The following is a 20094-nucleotide window of genomic DNA, read 5'->3' on the forward strand; positions in this document are numbered from 1 at the left end:
GGTACTGGCCTTCGCAGATAGGAAGTCATCTGTCATTAGGGGGTAATCACTTCTTGAAGAGGCTTGCAATGCCTGGAATGATTACTGTTGTTATCGGCAGTGAAACTTGCCGCGGAGAGAGCGGATGAGGTTTTTTTTTTTCTTCGCTTCTCTCTTTGTGTGTTTTGAACCGCCTGACTGCAGCCGAGGCCTCACTTGTTTTTCACAACTTTCTCACCACTGCTTGTCTGTCCACAGCGCCCAGATTTAGTAATGTATAAAAGCTTCAGTGTTGACTTAAAGCTAGTTGGTATTTTTTACCTAGGGGCATTGTCTAATTACTAATGGCTCATGTGTAATGATGCTTATCATGTCAGTGGTGCAACAAGGTGGATGTGATCTGTCATGCAGACTCGTGTAAGGAAAACGGATAATTTTCCCAACTGCTTTGTGTTGATGGTGGTTCTTCTGTCTCTCACGCCACTTATCTGTGTTTGTTTGTAGGGTTTCGGTTCCTGGAGTCCTTTTTAAGTGGGTTGTCTGGGTCTTTTGGTATCACTGTTTTTGTCCCCTCTCTTTTCTATTTCACTTATTTTGCTCTCCGCCAGTTGAGCCAAGACTTCAGGTGGAATGATGCCGTTACGAAAGGAGCCCGTCAACGCTTGCCCGACATGCCAAGCCAAGTATTTGTCTCTCGGGGTCCCCCCCCCCCCCCCCTTTACCTCCTCCTTCTCTTCACTCTCCTTCCCTCCTTCTCCTCCTCCTACCCCCACCCCCGGATCCTTGAGAACAGGAAGTGTATCTTGTTAAGTGATGGATGGGCCCCCTGCTCTTGCTGAGAGGAAAGAAGAAAAAAATAAAAAGCTTTCTTTCCCTCCAGGGCAGTCAGATGAGTTTAGCAGTCTCAAAGCTGAGGGTCGGCTCATGCTTTTTGGGAGCGCCTTGGAACCCTTGGAGCCCGAGCGCCTGGAAGCCACGGGCACTTCTCCATTATGTGTGCAGGGAGAATTAACTGCTGATGAAGTAGCCGGTCGGCATCTTTACAGAAAAAATGAACCAGAATTGTTTATTCAAGCGCACTCTACATGCATGTGTTTGTTGGTGTGCAGGGGAGTATCTGTTCGTTTGAGGGGTTTTTTCAAGCTGAAGGTCAGCAGGTTTGTGTTGGCTGATAAAGACCCCGGTCTGATCTGTACTTTTGCACTGGAACAAACAAACGATTCCTTGAAACTCAAAGTGAAATCATGCCACAACTGAACCCTAACCCTAACCCATACTCATTGTCTTAGGTCAGTGCAATGCGAATCCATTGTATGTTTAAACATACTTTGCATCAAACTCAATTCTGATTCTGATTCCTATGAGTACTTTTTTTTTAGCTGAAGGTCAGCAGGTTTGTGTTGGCATGCAGCCACGAGACTCTTCCACAGAGAGCAACTCAGGAAGTGTCCCTGGCACGTCCTCCGCATAGTGCAGACTGGCTCTACCTGCTGTCACAAACAACAAAGGACTGCAATCCCCACTGCACACACACACACACACACACACACACACACATACACACACACACACACACACACACACACATAACCCTCTAACCTGTGAGAAGAACCTTGACATCAAAATAACTCTCACATGTGTTGTTTTATAGTTGTTTTGCCAGACACATCTTATCAAGTTCCCCAGGTCTCAAGCCCTTCTGAATTTAATGTAATGCCCTTGGACCTGCTATCCATCAATATCACAGCAGGTCTCCCCAGCAGCCATCCTTTCCCTGCTTCAAGTTACGGTGACGTTATACCTCTCCATAGGTTTTACGCCGATGGTTCGTCACCCACAGCCAGAGCCTCTACTCAAACGAATGGAAGAATCCAGAGACCTGAAAAACAAGAACATTTCCTCCCATGATCCATTGCTCCTTTGTCAGCCAAAGACTCTGTTGTGGTTACCTAAGGGTAGCTACTAATGTTTGTCTCCAGTTTCCGTCCTCTCGTGTTCCATAGACATACACAGGAACACAAGAAAGCAGCAGATAAAAGGCAGGAAAGCTGTCCATCGCCCCAGTTAACGGGAATTGGTTATCCAGAGGGGAAACAAATAAACCATAAAACTCTTAAATTTACATCTGGCGCACTTTGCAAGCAGATGGATTTTAATATGGTAAAGACCAGTGCATGGTTTCAGATGCAACTCACAATGTTTTTATTTAGCATGGTGGTTGATTGTCAACGGTTCAAGCAGCAGCAGCTGGCAGAAACGTTCCTACCTATGTTTGAGCTTTTGATTACATCAGATGATTTTGAAGGTCTTAATGTGATTTTCAAATTCCAATTCTTTTCTAGGCACCTTGAAGTTTAAAGTGAATTATTGTCTTGGAAAAAGCAATCATACATGTAGGTCAATTGTGATCATTTATTTGTCTTTTTTGGTTGTGTTTTCCAACTTTCCGTTACTTTTTAGAGCTTTCTATAACATGTCAGGAAACAGTGAGAACACCCATCACAATATCTAAGGCAAGAGGTTTGAAAAAGGTTTGGCTCATTGTTGCCATATATGTCTTTCTCCGCGATAATTAACCTTATTAGCTATTCTGGTGCTCTAATATATTTATCAAATATTTTTAGAGTTGTTCCCAAATAATGGAATTGTGGATTTGCAAAATTCCCGTTTTTCTCGATTCACATTCTGTCTATGTTTTCTTAAAACTTGAGGTTAAAAGATAGTTAAATAGGTAAAAACAATCTTTCCTTTATGTCTGTTTTGGATAATTGTATGTATCTTTTTTAAATATTTGTTCAACTTTCATTTACTTCTTATACCAAATGGTTAGGTATTGAGTTTAAACCATTTTAGAAAAACAGTGATAATACCCATGACAATTTCCAAGAGAAGTACACATCTTTAAATGGCTTGTATTTGACATTCTTTTGTCTTGTTTAAATTGTAGCTTGATAAATAACCTTATTAATAATCGAGTATGAAATAGGCAAAATAGTCTTTTCAGCATTTTGTTGCGTTTCTGCAAACCTGCTGAAGTTCTTAACCTATGCAGATTGTCCTATGTTAACAATATAAGAATATACTATACATGTTACTAGACTAAGCATATTGAAGAAGAAAGTAGGCAGTCCAGCCTGCGTGATGAGGTGCATTCAGACAATCATGAATAGCAGTGTGATGTCTACGTATACAAGAGTTCAAAGGCTGCTGGTGCGGTCCCTCCAACCTTCACTGATCGCTCCTGACGTGACCTCCTGCATGGCTTGCGTCTGCGTGTGTCTCCTGCCTCGTCTCCGCTGGCCGGGGTTTAGCCCCGCTGTGGCCTGTCTGGCCCCAAGCCAGCGGCTCCACAGTCTTTACAACCAGGCCTCACTGAGTCTTGGAGGAAGCTCAACAATGAAACTGTCAGTTCCAGTTGATGTTTGTTTTCTGTTGGTTCTTCATTCGAGCACTAAAATGAAATGCTAATTCACGGCAATCAAATGTATTTTGCTATTTTCCTATCCTGCTGTTCTTTGGCCTGCTGGCTGGTCAAATGGACACACACCCTAAACCAAAGAATACCACACCAAACCACTTTGTCCCAGCCTGGCTGAGGAGAGCAAATGGAGACACGGCCTATTTGTCTGTCTGTTGCCTGTCTGTGTTTGAGAGGCGCCTGCCACTTAATGACGTCTGACAAGCGAGACAGCGGCAGCTTTGGGTACTCAAGGACTGTTTTGGGGTCACGGAGATGTGATCTGTAGGAAGTGGAGGGTTTATCAGATAACGTAAACATTGTCTCCACGCTGACTGCTACAAGTGGAAAACGTGCATTTCACAGTTTGCATTTTAGGCATTTGGTGTATGGTCCTGTCTGAAGAGGTGTGCAATCAATTCATTAGTAGAGCCAGTTACTAGATGTCCACCGTAACAAGCAGGCAGTAAGGATGTCATAGGTCAGAGACGCAGTTCTTGACAGTACTACTGTGACCTTGAAGTGATCATGTGCAAAATGTGCTGGAAAAAGTCTGAATTGAATTTAACATGTGCTTGCTGCCATACTGACATGTATTGTTTATTATTGACATTTTTGTTTTAGCTGACTGGTTTTCTATTTTGTTTTTGTTTTTGTCTGTCTGTGTGGGATTTTGTTTGCCCTGGTGTTAAGCAGTATTTACATTGTTACTCTACCTATTTTTCTATAAAGTGACGATTTGTTTACTTACTTTTGATACATGCTCGGATAAAATAACTGTATGCTATTGAAAAAACCCAATGAACAAAGTAAAAAAAAAAGAAGAATTTAACATGTGCTACCCGGGGTGAGCCAAAGAAGATTTCAATAATGCTTGGTTTTGTATTTCTTAACTTGATGTGTGTGACCATTTGTAAAATATGTGATGAAGGCTTAGATGCTTAAGAGTCTTTTGTTCTGTCCCACAGGCTTTGATGCGTCCAGGTCGCCTTGACCGAATCATCTACGTTCCTCTTCCAGATGCTCCGACCCGACAGGAAATATTTTCTCTCCTGTTCCGCAACATGCCTGTAGCCCAAAATGTGTCAATTGAAGACCTGGTGACCCGGACCGGCAAGTACTCTGGAGCTGAGGTGAGTCAGATTTCCTTTGATTGATGAATAATGGGTCAACAGGGAAATATCCATTCACATATTTTTGCACAGGAACAAGCTAAAAAGATTCCTTGAAACTCACCAATAACCCTAACCTTCATTCTTTAAGTAAGTAAGCGTAATCGTTTTCTTACTTGTGCAACATTCTGGAAGTCCAATTCACTTCTGTTCATGGTATGCACAACTTAATGTATAACAATTATTTGCAAAACATGTCTCTATAAACACACCATACCCGAAAAGGAGCAGGGAGAAGAAAATAATCTTATGTTACCTACCATAAATAGAAATAGATGGTCTGTCCTTCATATTTTCTTATTCACAGCCAATCATAACAGTATCGTAGGAAAATATGAGAAACACAAAAACTTACAAAAACAATACTTAGCTCCTACTTCCAATTCTATTTGAAATCCAACATATTCCCTTAACAAAAGCTTTGTAGTTGTTTTCCACTAGATTTTGGGATATAATAGAATAGAATAGAATTGGGAGGGATGAAACCCTCTGTAATGGTCTCACATGCAGAGCACACAGCACACACAGTGACATTTGTTCTCTGCATTTAACCCATACTAGTACCAGGAGTCTAGTACTAGGAGCAGTGGGCAGCTATTGTACAGGGAGCAATGGGAGTGGGGGGGGGAAGGGGGGTGTCCGGTGCCTTGCTCAAGGGCACCACGGCAGGGCAGGAGGTGAACTTGGACCTCTCCAAGTAGCAGTCCACACTCCATATTTAGGTCTGTCTTGAACCGGCGACCCTACGGCTCCCAGTCCAAGCCCCTACTGACTGAATCACTGCCGGACATATATAAGTTTGATGAACCATGCAATCAACTTTTTAGACTTGTTTCTTGTTAGCTAATGTTGTAAAAAAAAGACGTCTTCATATCGAAACAAGACATAATTATCTTCCGACTACTTCTTATTAGAGTGTGCATTGCAGCGAGATGTTGCTGTGCTTTCCCATGATGTCTGTGTTGTGTCTGCGCTGTGTCACAGAGCGCCCTCGTGACTCCACAGCAGACTGCGACTAATCGTACAAACACTCCTTTGTGTGACACATTTGTCTCTTTGCATTCGCGTGATTCACATTGTCTTGAGCAACTGCTACTGACCTCCTAGGAAACAAATGAGAAGAACATTTGAGGGAAAAAAATCACTTTAAAAAAGGATTGTGTCAAATTTGAGGCCATATAAACTCATTTACCAACTTTACGTTTGGTGGGATTTAGCATGTGTGTATTTTATTTTATGCAAAATGTGAAACTTTGTAGAGTTGTGTGTACATGGTCTCGTTCTCTATAGATATATCTGTTCTTTGTCAAAGAAATCATGTTTGTCGTTGACCTTTAACGTGACTCAGAGTTCATCTACCATTCGACAGGGAAAGAACAAAACACTCCTATAAGATGTGCAGTATTTCATTCCCCCTGGATGTAAATCCCAGCTGTATATTTAGACCTGGAGGGTCACGGACGTGATAGAAATGTTATGCTGGTCTTCTGACAGGCTCAGAAAACAACCGTCATTAAACGATTCAGACCCTAGCGTTCCTCGGCAGGCTTTGAAAACACAGATTTCATTGTTCCCGCTTTATGTGTAGCATGTTTGTGATGCTGCCGTGTTCAGATGAATCTCTGATGAGTTGTTTCTTTCATTTGACTGCCTGAGGCGCCGTTTACACGAAGAGAAAACTGCTTGTATCTGCATAGTTTCGCGTGCGTATAGCCCTATTATTTACACGAGGCCGATAGAAACTGACCCCACAAACGATAACGGGTCCCAAGGTGGATAGATTTGCAAACGAAACGCTCTGGGGAGTCAACCGAGTCCGTGTAATCACCTCGATACGAATATTTCCTGAAAAAATAACGATCGCCCCACCTCTCCCCACCTCTCCTGCAGCAACTATCAAAAATAGCTGTGTTAATTAAACGCACAAGGGGTTCTTGAATGAAATAATATTATAAAAGGCAAACCAGAATTGTTAACGCCCAATATACTCCTTAAACAAAATAAACAGAGTCAGATTTCATGCATTGATCCATTATATTGACAAAGGAGCGATCTCACCCGGTGTTTGTAGAGAATATCTCTCTTTCTGAGCCGTCCTCTCCACGGAGACGTGCTTCTTGGTCGGTCGATGCAATATCCACAGATTCGGTTTCTTTCAGTTAACTTCCCCGTTGCATTTATCCATATGCTGAGGAAATGACTATATCCCGCTGAATACCAGCAATCGCCACACACACTTCCTCCTGTCAGTAGCTACTGCTAGTGCTACTACTACTGACCATGCTACAGATATTAGTGCAAAATCTACAGCTCCTCTACCACAACCATCAGCAACAAGTGGACATGGAGAATTACATGAACTACATGTTGCTAAATACACCGCGGGGCATGAACAGAAGGGTAGCCATGGCAACATTGCGGCGGGGGCTGCTGGGCTGCTCTTCTTCGCTGCTTTTGGTGTATTTTGGCGGAAGTTACAGCGCCACTTACAGTCCCGGCATATGTACTACAGCGTTTCCAGCGGCCTCGTTTGAACAGACACGTTAAATGAAACTAATGCATGTGAACGGAAGACTTTTTTGAATACGCATACTGTGCATAAACGCAAACGGTCCCGTGTGAGCGGGGCCTAAGATTGTGCAGGACAGAAAAGTATTTTTGTCTTAAAACACTGCTAACTTCTTTATTAGCCATATTTTAAGCATTAAGTTCTGCTGACCAGCTGCTGCTGATAGTGCCCAAGACCAGGCTTAAAACCCGAGGGCACCGAGCCTTCGCAGCAGCTGGCCCGAGGCTCTGGAACACTCTGCCCCTCCATGTGAGGTCGGCCCAGACCCTAGGGGTTTTTAAATCTACTCTAAAAACACACTTCTTCTCCCTGGCCTTCTAGTCAGAGCGGAGCACGACTCCTGACTATTCCCTGTGTTTTTTATATATCTGTTGTAATTTATTGTCTTTTATTGTGATTGTAGTAAAGTGTTTTTATTACATGTACAGCACTTTGGCTCGACCAAAAATCGCTTTTAAATGTGCTTTATAAATAAAACTTGATTTGATTTGATTTGATTTGATTTGATTAAGAGGCAATGGGGTCCTCCTACACGGAGAAATTATCAATTTAAGTAAGAAACCGATTGGTTATTTTCACATCAGGTATATTCATTTTTTTATCCAGACACGTTCACTGGTTTGAAGTATTATTTTTTTTAATTAAACTTTTATTAATTTATAACGAAGGGTATTTTCACATCTAATTAGAACTCTTCCATTTTATACAGAATGAGTCAAGTTATAGATTATTTTAGATTAGATTTGATTTGATTAGATTAGATTACATTTGATTATACTTGAGGATTGATTGGATTAGATGAGAATAAATTCCATTAGATATATTAGATAGATAGATCATATCTATAGAATAAACAATATTAAATATACAGAATAAGTTAGAATACACTGTAATAGAGAAACTTCCTACTACTGCTTACTAAAAATGTATATAAACATAGGATACCTTACAATAAATACAAGTGTGCAAGTGACAGTTTTTTTATTAAAGAATCGAACACCAGTTTCTCAAGGGTTTTTACACTTTACACGCAGGCATGTGTGAACTCCAACCTCTCTTTCAGCGAGCTCAGAACACTCTTCATCATTTCCAAAATCAAGTCTGATCAGGAGAGCGAGGCGTTGAGGTGTTACTTTCCATATTTTCTCTTGACATTATGATCCTCTCGAGGGCAGTCTGAGGTTATCTATAGGGCCTCCTCATATCCTGAACGCACCATTTGGCAGCCCCCACCCAAAAAAGCAAGCCTAAAGCAGGCGTACACCTGGAGGAGGTATGCAGCGAGAAACCTATCCGCTGCTATCAGGTGTTGTGTTTGACATCGGGGTTTCTCGTATAGTGGAATGGAGGTTTGCAGTCACTTGCCACAGTGGAGATGATAAAAGTTCACCTGTGTACGTATTATATTCTACATACCAACGCTATAGATCAGATTAGATGACAGGACACTTTAAACTGCCATGATCACTGAGGGGAAGTTTGAGAAAACAGGATACAGATAACACAGCAACACAGCACCAAACATAATGCTGTGTTTACGAGGAACAAATGCAGCAAATCACCAAGTAAATAAACAAGTAAATGTCCAAACACATTGACTGTGACTGCTGATTGGTCGCATATCGACTGGTTGTTCTGTCTATTCTTATATTTCTCTGTAATGGTTCAATACATTACCTTTTGCCCTTTTACTGTTTTTGAGTTGGAAGGCTAAACATTTCCACTTTCCTTTTTAACCAATGTTTAAGAAGAGCAGATGTCCCCAGGATATAATCCCCCCCCACAAGTCCCAAAGTGTTTGTGTTTCCTGCTGCAGGAAGACACCCAAGTGTGTTTACAGTAAATGAGATTTCAGTAAATACAGTAAATGTTGGCCACAAAGAAACGTTTTGGCAATAGAGAGTGAAAAGACATCAGACGGATCGGCTGCTGAATAACAGTTTGTTTAACTGAATAATAATAGTAAAAACTGCAAAAAGTGTCTTTAAAATCCCAGTTTTTTGAGAATTTGTTAAACAAACAATGAGAATTGTATCCAAAACTATAACAAGGACATCGCTTTTGAGATCAAATATACAGTACTATAAATATAATATATGAAGATGAGAATATCACTTACAGAAAGGTGTTATTACGGTATTAAGATTGACATAAAATAAAAGTTGTGGTTTGTATTGATGCTTTAAATGCAAATTATAATACCTAACAATGATCTCAAACTTTAATAATGAATTGAATATGTTTTCATCAGCACTGCGAATGTTTGTTTGTCTGTTTAATATAGTTGTGTTATTATCTTAAACACATTGTGTTTACTCTGTGTTTCACTATGTGACTTTGATTAGGATAAGATAACATTTTATGATTAATTAATGCAGATTACTTTCAGATTCACATACTTTTTCTTGCCATTGCACATACTGTATGATTTCACATTTCTCACTCAGTACCAATACATGTTCCTGTACCACACATCTCTTGGAGGAATGAGAGGTGTTGTCTCTGTATGGACATTGAAAGTATCTGGAGCTCTCCATGTCTAACAGAGCATATTAGGTGCTTTCACACCGGAGTACTTTTCCCGTTTAGTTCCGATAGTTCCTGGGATTTTGTGTTCACACCAAAAAGAGAACTTAGTTCATGAGAACTTTTACCCCCTTGTTAGTGCCTGCTAGAGAGGTGGTACTTTCCTGAGGAGAAAAAAGTTCCAATTTCTGATTGGCTGGGCGAATTGCAAACCACGGCCCGTAAAACTCGGAAAAGTTTTTTGAAGCCGCCATTGTATTTGCTGGCATTAGCATTATTAGCATTAGCATTAGCCCCGCGCACCAACGCAGAGAGACTAACTTATGGCAACACAAAAAAACATGGGAGCGGTGGAGATGAGGAGGTGTCGGCATTCTGGTGATTTACTCGGAAGGCTTCAGTAGAAGCTGCTGGGAGTCCCAGCAGCTTCTACTGAAGCCAGTCCCCAACTCCGGGGACTTCGGGTGGCAGTATACGCCGTGAAGTTGTTTGCGGCCTGCCAGTAAACCCAAAGCAGAAGAAGAAGAAGTGACGTCAGCGGCTTCATTTGCGTAATCTTCCCTCAGGGGACTTATTCCGGTTTGAACGCGATCGGCTCTTTAGTTCCATGGGGGAACTAAGTGCTGGAACTAAGTACGGCAAAGTACTTGGTGTGAAAGCGGCTATTGAGCCATTATATTTGACTTGGCGTACTAACTGCTAATGCAGCAGGAAGCTAGCTGAGCCGCAGCCGACAATCATTGGTCAGCCGAGCGTCTATCTCAAAATGGATAAAATGTCAGCTAAATGAAATGTAATGTACTATTCTTATAATGCCCTCTTAAGCAATACACTGTTATGAAAGTTTCTTGGCTGTCTTCTATTAGTGTTCATTGAAACCATGGCATGTGTTATATGTTGACTGCAGGTAACAAGACACAATTTGAATTCAAAAGCTTGTTTTGCGGGACAGCCTTTACATATTAATGAGATAATAATAACACACTAAATGAATTAGATTCCCTTTGTTTATTATTCAAAGCATCAGTCTTAAGATCACCAACCCTTTCTTTGTGTGATAATGACTATTTCTCCCTTCTAAATTAATTGTAATACAAATATGTGTTTAACTGTGTGGCATTACGTGTAGTGGATTGAGAACCAAAAGTGTAGTAGGCCTGCAACCAATACTCTCCCTGTGAACCTTATATTGTTAATTGTTTGTTTGGTGATTGTATTGAATATTTGAGATAGATATTACATCTTTTAAGTAATGGGAGGATTAAAACAAAGTCAATAGTCCAGGGATCTGTCACCTGTCGAGCTTGTATAATTATAATCAGGCCACTTTTTGTCCATTGAGCACCTTTCGGCCCTCAGTCCTGGCCGTCTGACTACCTGAAGCTTTGACTTTAATTACATTCCTGAGATTTCAGACTTGGTTCGAGAGGACAGGGGGGCAGGGTCGAGGGGGGGGGGTCACGCAGGAGGACGCAGTTGTTGTTAGCTAGAAGCTTGTTAAAATCACCTGTCTTCCTACCTGCCCAGAGTGACACCTGGTTTTCCCAACACACACACACACACACACACACACACACACACACACACACGCACACACACACACACACACACACACACACACACACACACACACACACACGCACACACACGCACACACACCTGAAACTCACACCATGGCTGCAGGCTTTTCTTCCTCAACTCTTCCATCACTTTCCTAAACAGAAGCAACATTTGATACTGTAATCGCAGTGTTGTCGTGAAGAAGACGAGGGAGAAGAAGAAGCAAAAGAAGGGCTTAACCTGCTCCTAAAGGAAGGTGTGATGCTTCTCCACTTTTTAAATTATGATCAAGCCCTGACAGGAAAAGACCTGGGGGATTTATTGCAGCCTGTCACATGCACTGACTCGGTCCCTGGCCTTGTTGTAGCCTTGTATTCCTCTTGGTTTAAATACAGCCCTTTCCTAAAACTTCAACATGAAAATAATGTTTTTTAATTCTGTGAAACAATGGAGCAAACACTTGACTGCACAGAAGCTCATTTAGTCAAAGAAAAAGTTCAATTTAATTAAGATATTGCCAGTTAAAGGTAGGGTAGGTAAGAATGGAGAAACCTGCTCGAGTGCGCTAGAATTTGAAAATACACAACCGGAAAAAATCTGCCCCTTCCTTCAGACTTCCTTACAGAGCCCCTCCTCCAACACACATGAACGCACACATGACCAATGAGGGCACCAGATAAGTTTCTGCACAGATGGAAGGCTGACAGGCAGGTAGGCCATCCAGTTATTTTAGCCGGGCCGGCTCAGATAATTGGTCGTGCTTTTTACAGCGCCACGGCTTCCACAGATGAAATGTTTGTATGTATTTATTGTCAAAGCATTTAATGTATTCATTGCTATCGGGATGTTAAGAGCATTCCATGGAATATAACAAAAAGTGTTTCTGAAGTGAATTACCTACCCCACCTTTAACACATGCATATTACTTGTGTCTCTTCCCTAATTCTTATGCAGGCTTGACTTTATATGGTCTTGGGCTACATAAGGATTTTGCCAATATATGGAAGCTTTAACTGACTCCTGTAAAGGAACAGAATGTACTGATCTTGTAATAAAAGCCTTTCAATATTCCTTACCCTTCTGAAACGCTTCCTCTTTGCAGATTATTATGGCTCCAAGCAAATGAAACTCAGCAGGACGTCTTTTCTACTTTCCAACTCGCTGCCTTATTATTAACTAAGTCCATGGGATTGATTAAAAGTGTAAAGCTTTATATTACAGGAAGTAGGAATGAACCAATACGTATGTTCAAGAAATCATGAAACAATGGATCAAAAAACTCCAACAAGTGCATGCCAAGTCGTTACCTTAAGCCAGATAATAAAATCTCAAACATGAGTCATGGTTTTCTTCTGTTCTTGATCTTATAGTAAATGATAACATGCTTTTCACAACTGCTGCTGCAGCTAACCTGAAAATGACCTTTGTGGCAAATGTTCATATGTGCTCATATTTTCATGTGAATAATATTTTTATACTGGTCTCGTTTGACTATTGTCGAACATAAGTCACAGTCAAAGTAATTTACCCCCAAAATGATCATTTATATATAAATGACTCGCCTTGTGTTACTTTAAAGTGGACCTATCATGCTATATTTGAATAATATAGTGTAGGACCATACCTATATAAGGCATATTTATACTTTTTTTTTTTCAAAATACCAAACAGATCATGCATTTTAGCCATGCCTCATTTTGCTCAATTTGACATTTTTTAGCTCTGTTTTAGCAAGGGCAGATTCAGTGAGAACAGCACCACCTACAGGCCTGGCATATGTACTACAGCGTCTCCAGCGCTTTCGAACGGCAATGGCCGTGGCTGTCTCCTCCTGATTGGTGGAGTTGGCCCAATAGCCGTAGCGCCACCGTCCTGACGTCAGGACAGTGTTCAAATCTGGATCAGTTTTTATCAGATCCGTTGCAGCCCCTTTTTTAGAGATTTGGGTATGGAGGAAAATAGAGAGGGTTGTGTTTTCTGACACTTGGTGAGTTCCCTGGAACACCGGGGACACATATTCATGTATACAAGACGTACAAAAGTGCATTTTGCATGATAGGTCCCCTTTAAGTAAATGGGGCTGTGTTTAAGAACAGCGAAACTACATCAAAACATTTGTTTACAAAAGTCAACGTGCTTGCTTACAACCAGGGCCGTCTCTCCCTACAGGCCGATCATGCAGACTGCGTGGGGCCTCATCTTGCTCGCTTATGCGGCGCAATTAGTGTGGCGCGGCACGGTTTCGCCGCTGCTCCACTCCACTCCTCCCCCCCCCTGTCGACGCTCGCGAAACAGAGGGCCTCATCATATAACTTTGCGTGGGGCCTCATGTTGGCCAGGGACGGCCCTGCTTACAACGTACTGCGTTTACAAGTGTTTTCAATAAAAAAGCATGTGTTATGGAAGTAGTGAGCATGTTATTTGATAACTGAGACTTGATTTATACCGCATAATAGTAATTGATCATCATTTGGGGGTGTCGTATTCCTTTAAGAAAAGCTTTATTGTGTGCCTCTCCTCAGACGCTCAGGATTGATGTGTTTTATTTCACTGCAGTTTGTTTGGAATAAACCGGAAAGGCACAGAGTCACTGAGTGCACGACTTACAGAGAGTCAAGCTTCATTAGGCGAGTGTGCCAGGGACCTCCCTGTGCTGCGTGATTGACAGGTGACCTCCAGGAGGTGAAGTGCAAAAACACCACAGCAATGAGCACTTAGCAGATGTTGACAAGTTGAAAAAAGAAATCAGGATTTGCCCGCATGAACACAGCGAGAGCAGAACTGGAAGTCGCTGCTTGGATGCAGAGCACGTAAAGCGTCAACGTCAAATGGCGGGCCAACCCCCCCCCCCCTGAGATCTCACAGTGTCGTAACATCCATCTCCCTTTAGAGAAGGAGGCATTTTAATAAAACTTCAAGCTGCAGCATTCAGCCGTATCAGAATATCTTTGTGTTGCCTCTGACCTCCGTGGCGGTGAGTCTCTTCCCTCCAACAGGAGAGAGCTGTTTGGTCCGAGCCCAGGTGTGTGAGACGCTTGGCTGACAGCCATTCAAACTCACTGGCGCAATTGTTTTCTTAACTCTATTTTTTCACACTGGCAGGAGGGAGTCTGTTCCATTGCAGGAAGAACAAATCAGGCAGATCAACAGTGGGTCTTGACGTCAATGCCCTGAAGCTTAATATCCCCCTTTCCTAGATTACGGAGCACCTCTGCCAACAAAGTCAATGTGGGATGGTGTTATTTGAATAAGCCGGGCTGCATTTTTACATCGGTTTAGGGACATAAAAGTCGTTTTGGAATTCTCTTTTTTTTGTTAAATTGAAGCCTGAGCAGTCACGCTGGATTTGTAGAAGCTTGTTTGCGAGATTACAAGCCATTAAAATAGGTTTGATCACAAAGACGGCTTGTATAATGACAAACACCACAATGTGAGACACACACACACACACACACAGACACACACACACAGACACACACACACACACACACACAGACACACACACACACACACACACACACACACACACACACACACACACACACACACACACACACACACACACACACACAGACACACACACACAGGAAGACAAATGGTTTCCTCTTAACACCTGTTGTGGTTGAGGCTGTTCCTCGTCTGGCTCTGAGTGTCTGATTTATGACCCGGTATTTGTTGTTGCAAAGATTTTATCACCTAGGACACAAGCGCAAAAAAATGCATCACCAGACACCATGACATTACACAATGTAAGAAGCTTATACGTGCCATTAATCCGGAACAAGAAAAAAGATCTGTTATCATGAACAAATAAACATGTCAGCTTTGTTGGAATGCGTGTCGGACATGGCCTGAAGTTGGCAGTGATTTTCCCAAAATATGTTTTAACCTCTAGTCTTGTGTGTGATTGTTTTATTTCCAATGCGGCTGACCACAGACGCGGTCACGCTGGCACTCAGAAAAACAAGTCGACATGGAAAACACAGTGTACTGGGAGGAAAAAGCCTCTCACACCTCTGTAACTCTGTTTGACTGAGAAGCGCCGCGCCTCACTTCCTCTCCAACAATCCCTTTGAGTCTTGTCATTGTGAATATGTTGTTCTTAGTTGACACTGCAGGTTAAATAAAGATCATCGCTTCAGCCAGCACGCTGCTTCCGTGGCCAGTGATGGCAGAGAGGGAAAAGGTTCCTATCGGCCCTCATTTTATATTTTATATATATATATAAATCCTTCGCTGTGGTTTATGTGCGAGGACATGACGAGCACAAATTGCATTTTTCCTGGGAAATATGAGTCCTTAAACATACTAGTGGTTTTGTTTCCCAATTGGCCCGGCAGGAAGACAGAAAATGGGTATAGCAAAAGCCAAAGAACCATGAAAGGACAGTTTAGCCTGTAGTAATTTGAAGTACACAGTCAATGACTACATCAAAGGCAATTTCTATTTTAACTGTGAGATATCGCATTAGATAGAATCGGAGGGATGAACCCCTCTGTAATGGTCTCACATGCAGAGCACACGGCACACAGTGACATGTGTTCTCTGCTTTTAACCCATCCTAGTACCAGGAGTCTAGTACTAGGAGCAGTGGGCAGCTATTGTACAGCTGCCCGGGGAGCAATGGGAGTGAGGGGGGAAGGGGGGTGTCCGGTGCCTTGCTCAAGGGCACCAAGGCAGGGCAGGAGGGGAACTGGGACCTCTCCAAGTAGCAGTCCACACTCCATATTTTAGGTCTGGTCGGGGACTTGAACCGGCGACCCTACAGCTCCCAGTCCAAGCCCCCTACTGACTGAGCCACTGCCAATATTATAGAAATAATTATACACTTTGAGTGACTAATGATGCATTTTGTCTTTTATAAAAAGTTGAATTAATAGGCAATAAAACATATACAGCTATACATGTGTTCTTATCAGCGGCGGACTGGGACTTCAAATCAGCCCGGGACTCTCGACCGGCCCACCTCGGTACCGCAAGTAATCACCGCTAGTAAATTGTCAACGGGGGGGGGGGGGTCATCGTCCCGAACGTCCCGATGGCCAGTCCGCCCCTGGTTCTTATGCAGTAGAAGGGTTTAGTCTACTGGGCTTACTTTGTCTGCTATGACTAATAGCATATGGCTAATGTTAGCAAACTTTAATAACTTGATGTTTATTACCTCTGCCGATGAGGTAATGTTTTAAGTCTGGTTTGTTTTTCGGTTTGACAGCAGGATTACGTGAAAAGTAGTAGTATTATCATGAAGGTTGGTGGAAGGAGTTAGCATTAGCCCATAACAAACCTTTCACCTTTTGGAGGAGATCTGATTCATAGAGTGGATACTTCTAGTTTTGCTACATTTAGACTTAGGTGGAATTCATTTCTTTGATATTGAAAATGTATTTGATTCAGTGCAATTTAAAGTTCAGCAGGTTAACATAAGAGGGGCAATATGTTTGTATGTTGGTTTTCCTTGTGAGTAACTTAAACACGTGAACATTCACTGCGTGTATGTGTAAGTTCTCTGTGTAGTGTGTATATAATATGGAGCAAACAGGAAATAGAAAATCTTGGTGCAGCACATCACGCAGGTGGAGTTTTACCTACCTTGACATTACCACAGCCACACATCATATATGAACACACACACACACACACACACACACACACACACACACACACACACACACACACACACACACACACACAGTCTCCAGGTCACTTCAGTGTGGGTGTGTTTGGTAAATATGCCATCCCTGCCTTCCCGAGTCCAGGGAGAATGTGGAGCTTTCATTCGGCTGATTAAGGGGCGAGGACAAATATGCCCTTAAAGGCGAGGCCCAGCTATACCCCCCCCCCCCCCCCCCCCCCCCCCCCCCCACACACACACACACACACACACACACTTACACACACACTTACACACAGAGACAACCTTAACACTGTGTAGCCCCAACACAGGTGCTATCCCACATGGGTCTTTCCAAAACATAAGGTGGGTAGGGGCCTGAGACGATAACACTAGCCGCCTGACATGGAAGCTATTTGGTAGCTTTTGTGAGAGCTTTCCATCAGAAACTAACTTGTTTTACATTATCAGTGAGTCATGCAGCAATGGAGCATCCTCCACTTTCATGACAAACATTTCCTGTGGCAAGAAAACATGTATTACGTAAATGTGACTCACATTCAGACTTTTTGTTTAGGCCAATAAGTTAAAGAGGACGTATTCGACTCATTTTCAGGTTCATATTTACTGCTTTAATGTTCAAAAAGCGCTTTATTATTCGCATACTACCTGTGCTGCTGCACCTCTTTTCACCCTCTGTCTGACACCAGAGCCCCGTCTGCTCTGATGTGATTTGGCTAATAGAAGTGCAAATGTTTCATAGTGATGTTCCGGAAGAGTCCAATGGAGGCGTTTAAGGCAGCCGGGGGGGGGGGGGGGGAGTTTGTGTGAGAGAAACGTTAAGATATTTGCCTTTGCAGACCATTTACATGCACACAAACCTATATAACACACTACAGGAAAGGGGAAACGCCAAAAAGCAGAATATGGCCCCTTTAACACATGAAGGACAAAACACAAATATAGGTTTTAAATGAAATGAAATGAGAATGTGAAAATATTTGGTGCAGTGATCGCATGTCTTACAAAGCCCAAAAGCATACAGTGACACTCCAAAGGTCTTCACGTCTCCTTCATAAAATAACTAGGTACGTTTATATTTCTCCCCAAAGTATTTCCCTGGAGGAGGTGAGAAGTGGCGCGTGCCATTAGACAACCTGTTCAGCACGACGAAAATAAACCCTTCTGGAGAGGTGGAGGGGGTGAAGAAGGAAAAAGCTCTTGCTTCTGCTGGCAGCGCATACCAACGTCCTCAGGTCAAATCTGTCTGGTGTACTTTTCGCTTCCTACTTCAACAAAGGCGCTCAGTGAGAGTATCAGACGGCCTTAATGAAGGGCTTGTTAGCCGTGCTACCGGCAGCAGATCCACTAGACCCGGAGTGTGTGTTTACTATCAATCCGCCCTTGTGTCTACAGCAGGCTACATCCAGTACTCCCCTCTCCCCTCCTCCCTCACCTCCTCCCTCACACACAAACGGACACATTTACAGCAGCGACCCCCCCCCCCCCCCCCCCCCGACATCCCCTTCCCACCTCTCCTCCATCCCTCCACAAGTCCTGCACACATTCTCTTCAGTGCACCGCCACTCAAACACACACTGCACTTGCTCAGCGAATGATGCACTGAACATGCATTTGCTTACGTGTGTACCATAGGTGTGTACGCGCTCATGTGTAACATGGTGCATTTCAGGACCACACAGATATGGTTTATAGGCTGGTGCACTTACGCATGCTGTGCACCGAAAAACATGCTACACAGCGACCATACATTCATAAACAGGTACAAATGCATGGACACACACCCACCAGCACACATATGTACTGTAAGACGTATAAGCCGGGCAAACATGTACCAAGTTTCACGGGGAGGTCTGGTACATGGCAAAAACATGCATTCTTGATCGATGAAAATGTAAACATTTAGCTCAGAAGTCACAGCTAGATATAGTTTACTATTTTATTATTTATGTATTTTATAATATCAGTCGTAATGTAAAATACAAGAGTAACTACGAGGTTAGTCATTCCAAGGGTTCTTTTTGAACATCCGTAATCCAACTGTAAATCAATTGATAGGTTTGTAGATTAAAACATACACAAAGTTTGTCTGTGTTATGCAAATGCAAAACCAAAAGGGAAAAATAAATCTCCCGAACTTTGGCTGAATATCGAGACGCATTGAACAAAATCCCTCACATACATTGTTGGATATCTCATGCCAGAGATACAATTGTCCATAAGATGTCCTCTTGAGCAATTAACAAAATATGAACTCCCTCCCCTAAAATTGCCCGACCCACCCCACAGTATCACCACTTCAATAACATAAAGAGGCCCTGCTGCATCCAATTTAAAAGGGGAAATGAAATAATATATAAATCAAACAACGTCGGGGGGGGGGGGGGGGAGCGCAAACTCTCAACCCAAAAATTAAACATTCTAACCTACAATGAGGCAAAAAGGAAGTGTCGGCAGTGACAGCCTCCGCAATGAGAAACAAGGCCTGACCACAGCTCCATGTGAAACCTATTCCAGATTACAGGAGGGAGAGAGGGGGAGAGGGGGAGAGGGAGGTGAGGTTAAGCATGGAGGGAGGAGAGTCACATGGGGGAAGAGGGGGTGAACGGAAACATGGCACGTGATCATAAATAGCAGCGTGTGTGTGTGTGTGTGTGTGTGTGTGTGTGTGTGTGTGTGTGTGTGTGTGTGTGTGTGTGTGTGTGTGTGTGTGTGTGTGTGTGTGGTGTGTGTGTGTGTGTGTGTGTGTGTGTGTGTGTGTGTGTGTGTGTGTGTGTGTGTGTGTGTGTGTGTGTGTGTGTGTGTGTGTGTGTGTGTGTGTGTGTGTGTGTGCGGTGCATGAACGTACACATGCTTGTGCTTTCAGCAGAGGAATTTAGATTCCATAGAAACTGTGTTGAAGAAAGTGTGATGGTTTCCTCAACATATGTTAAAAGTGAGAGAATGATACACAGGTTATTCCAGCAGACAGAATGTGTGTTTTGTGGTTTTCCCTTTCCTGTAGGTTTTTAGTGCCTGTAAATGGTCTGCAAAGTTTAAAAATACCAAAGTTCCCTCCAGAGGGAGTTTCTCTCCCACACATTCCCCCTAGGGACATCAGTATTGAACCTGATAGGTTAAGGGGTGGGACATTTCTAAGCTGTTGACCAATCACAACAGAGCCGACCAGCTAACCAATCAGAGCAGACTGGGCTCTGGT

At 42.7% G+C, this 20094-nt stretch overlaps 1 protein-coding gene across 1 annotated transcript in view; it reads left to right on the plus strand.

Moving 5' to 3' along the window:
- spata5 (spermatogenesis associated 5) overlaps positions 1–20094 on the plus strand; it is a 128551-nt gene that overhangs the window by 99788 nt on the left and 8669 nt on the right. The window contains exon 16 of the mRNA XM_034133753.1: positions 4405–4569. Coding sequence (XP_033989644.1) covers positions 4405–4569 — 165 coding nt within the window. The remainder of the gene's footprint in view (positions 1–4404; positions 4570–20094) is intronic.

This window comes from Trematomus bernacchii, unplaced genomic scaffold (assembly GCF_902827165.1).
Source record: "Trematomus bernacchii unplaced genomic scaffold, fTreBer1.1, whole genome shotgun sequence".
NCBI classification, from domain to species: Eukaryota; Metazoa; Chordata; class Actinopteri; order Perciformes; family Nototheniidae; genus Trematomus; species Trematomus bernacchii.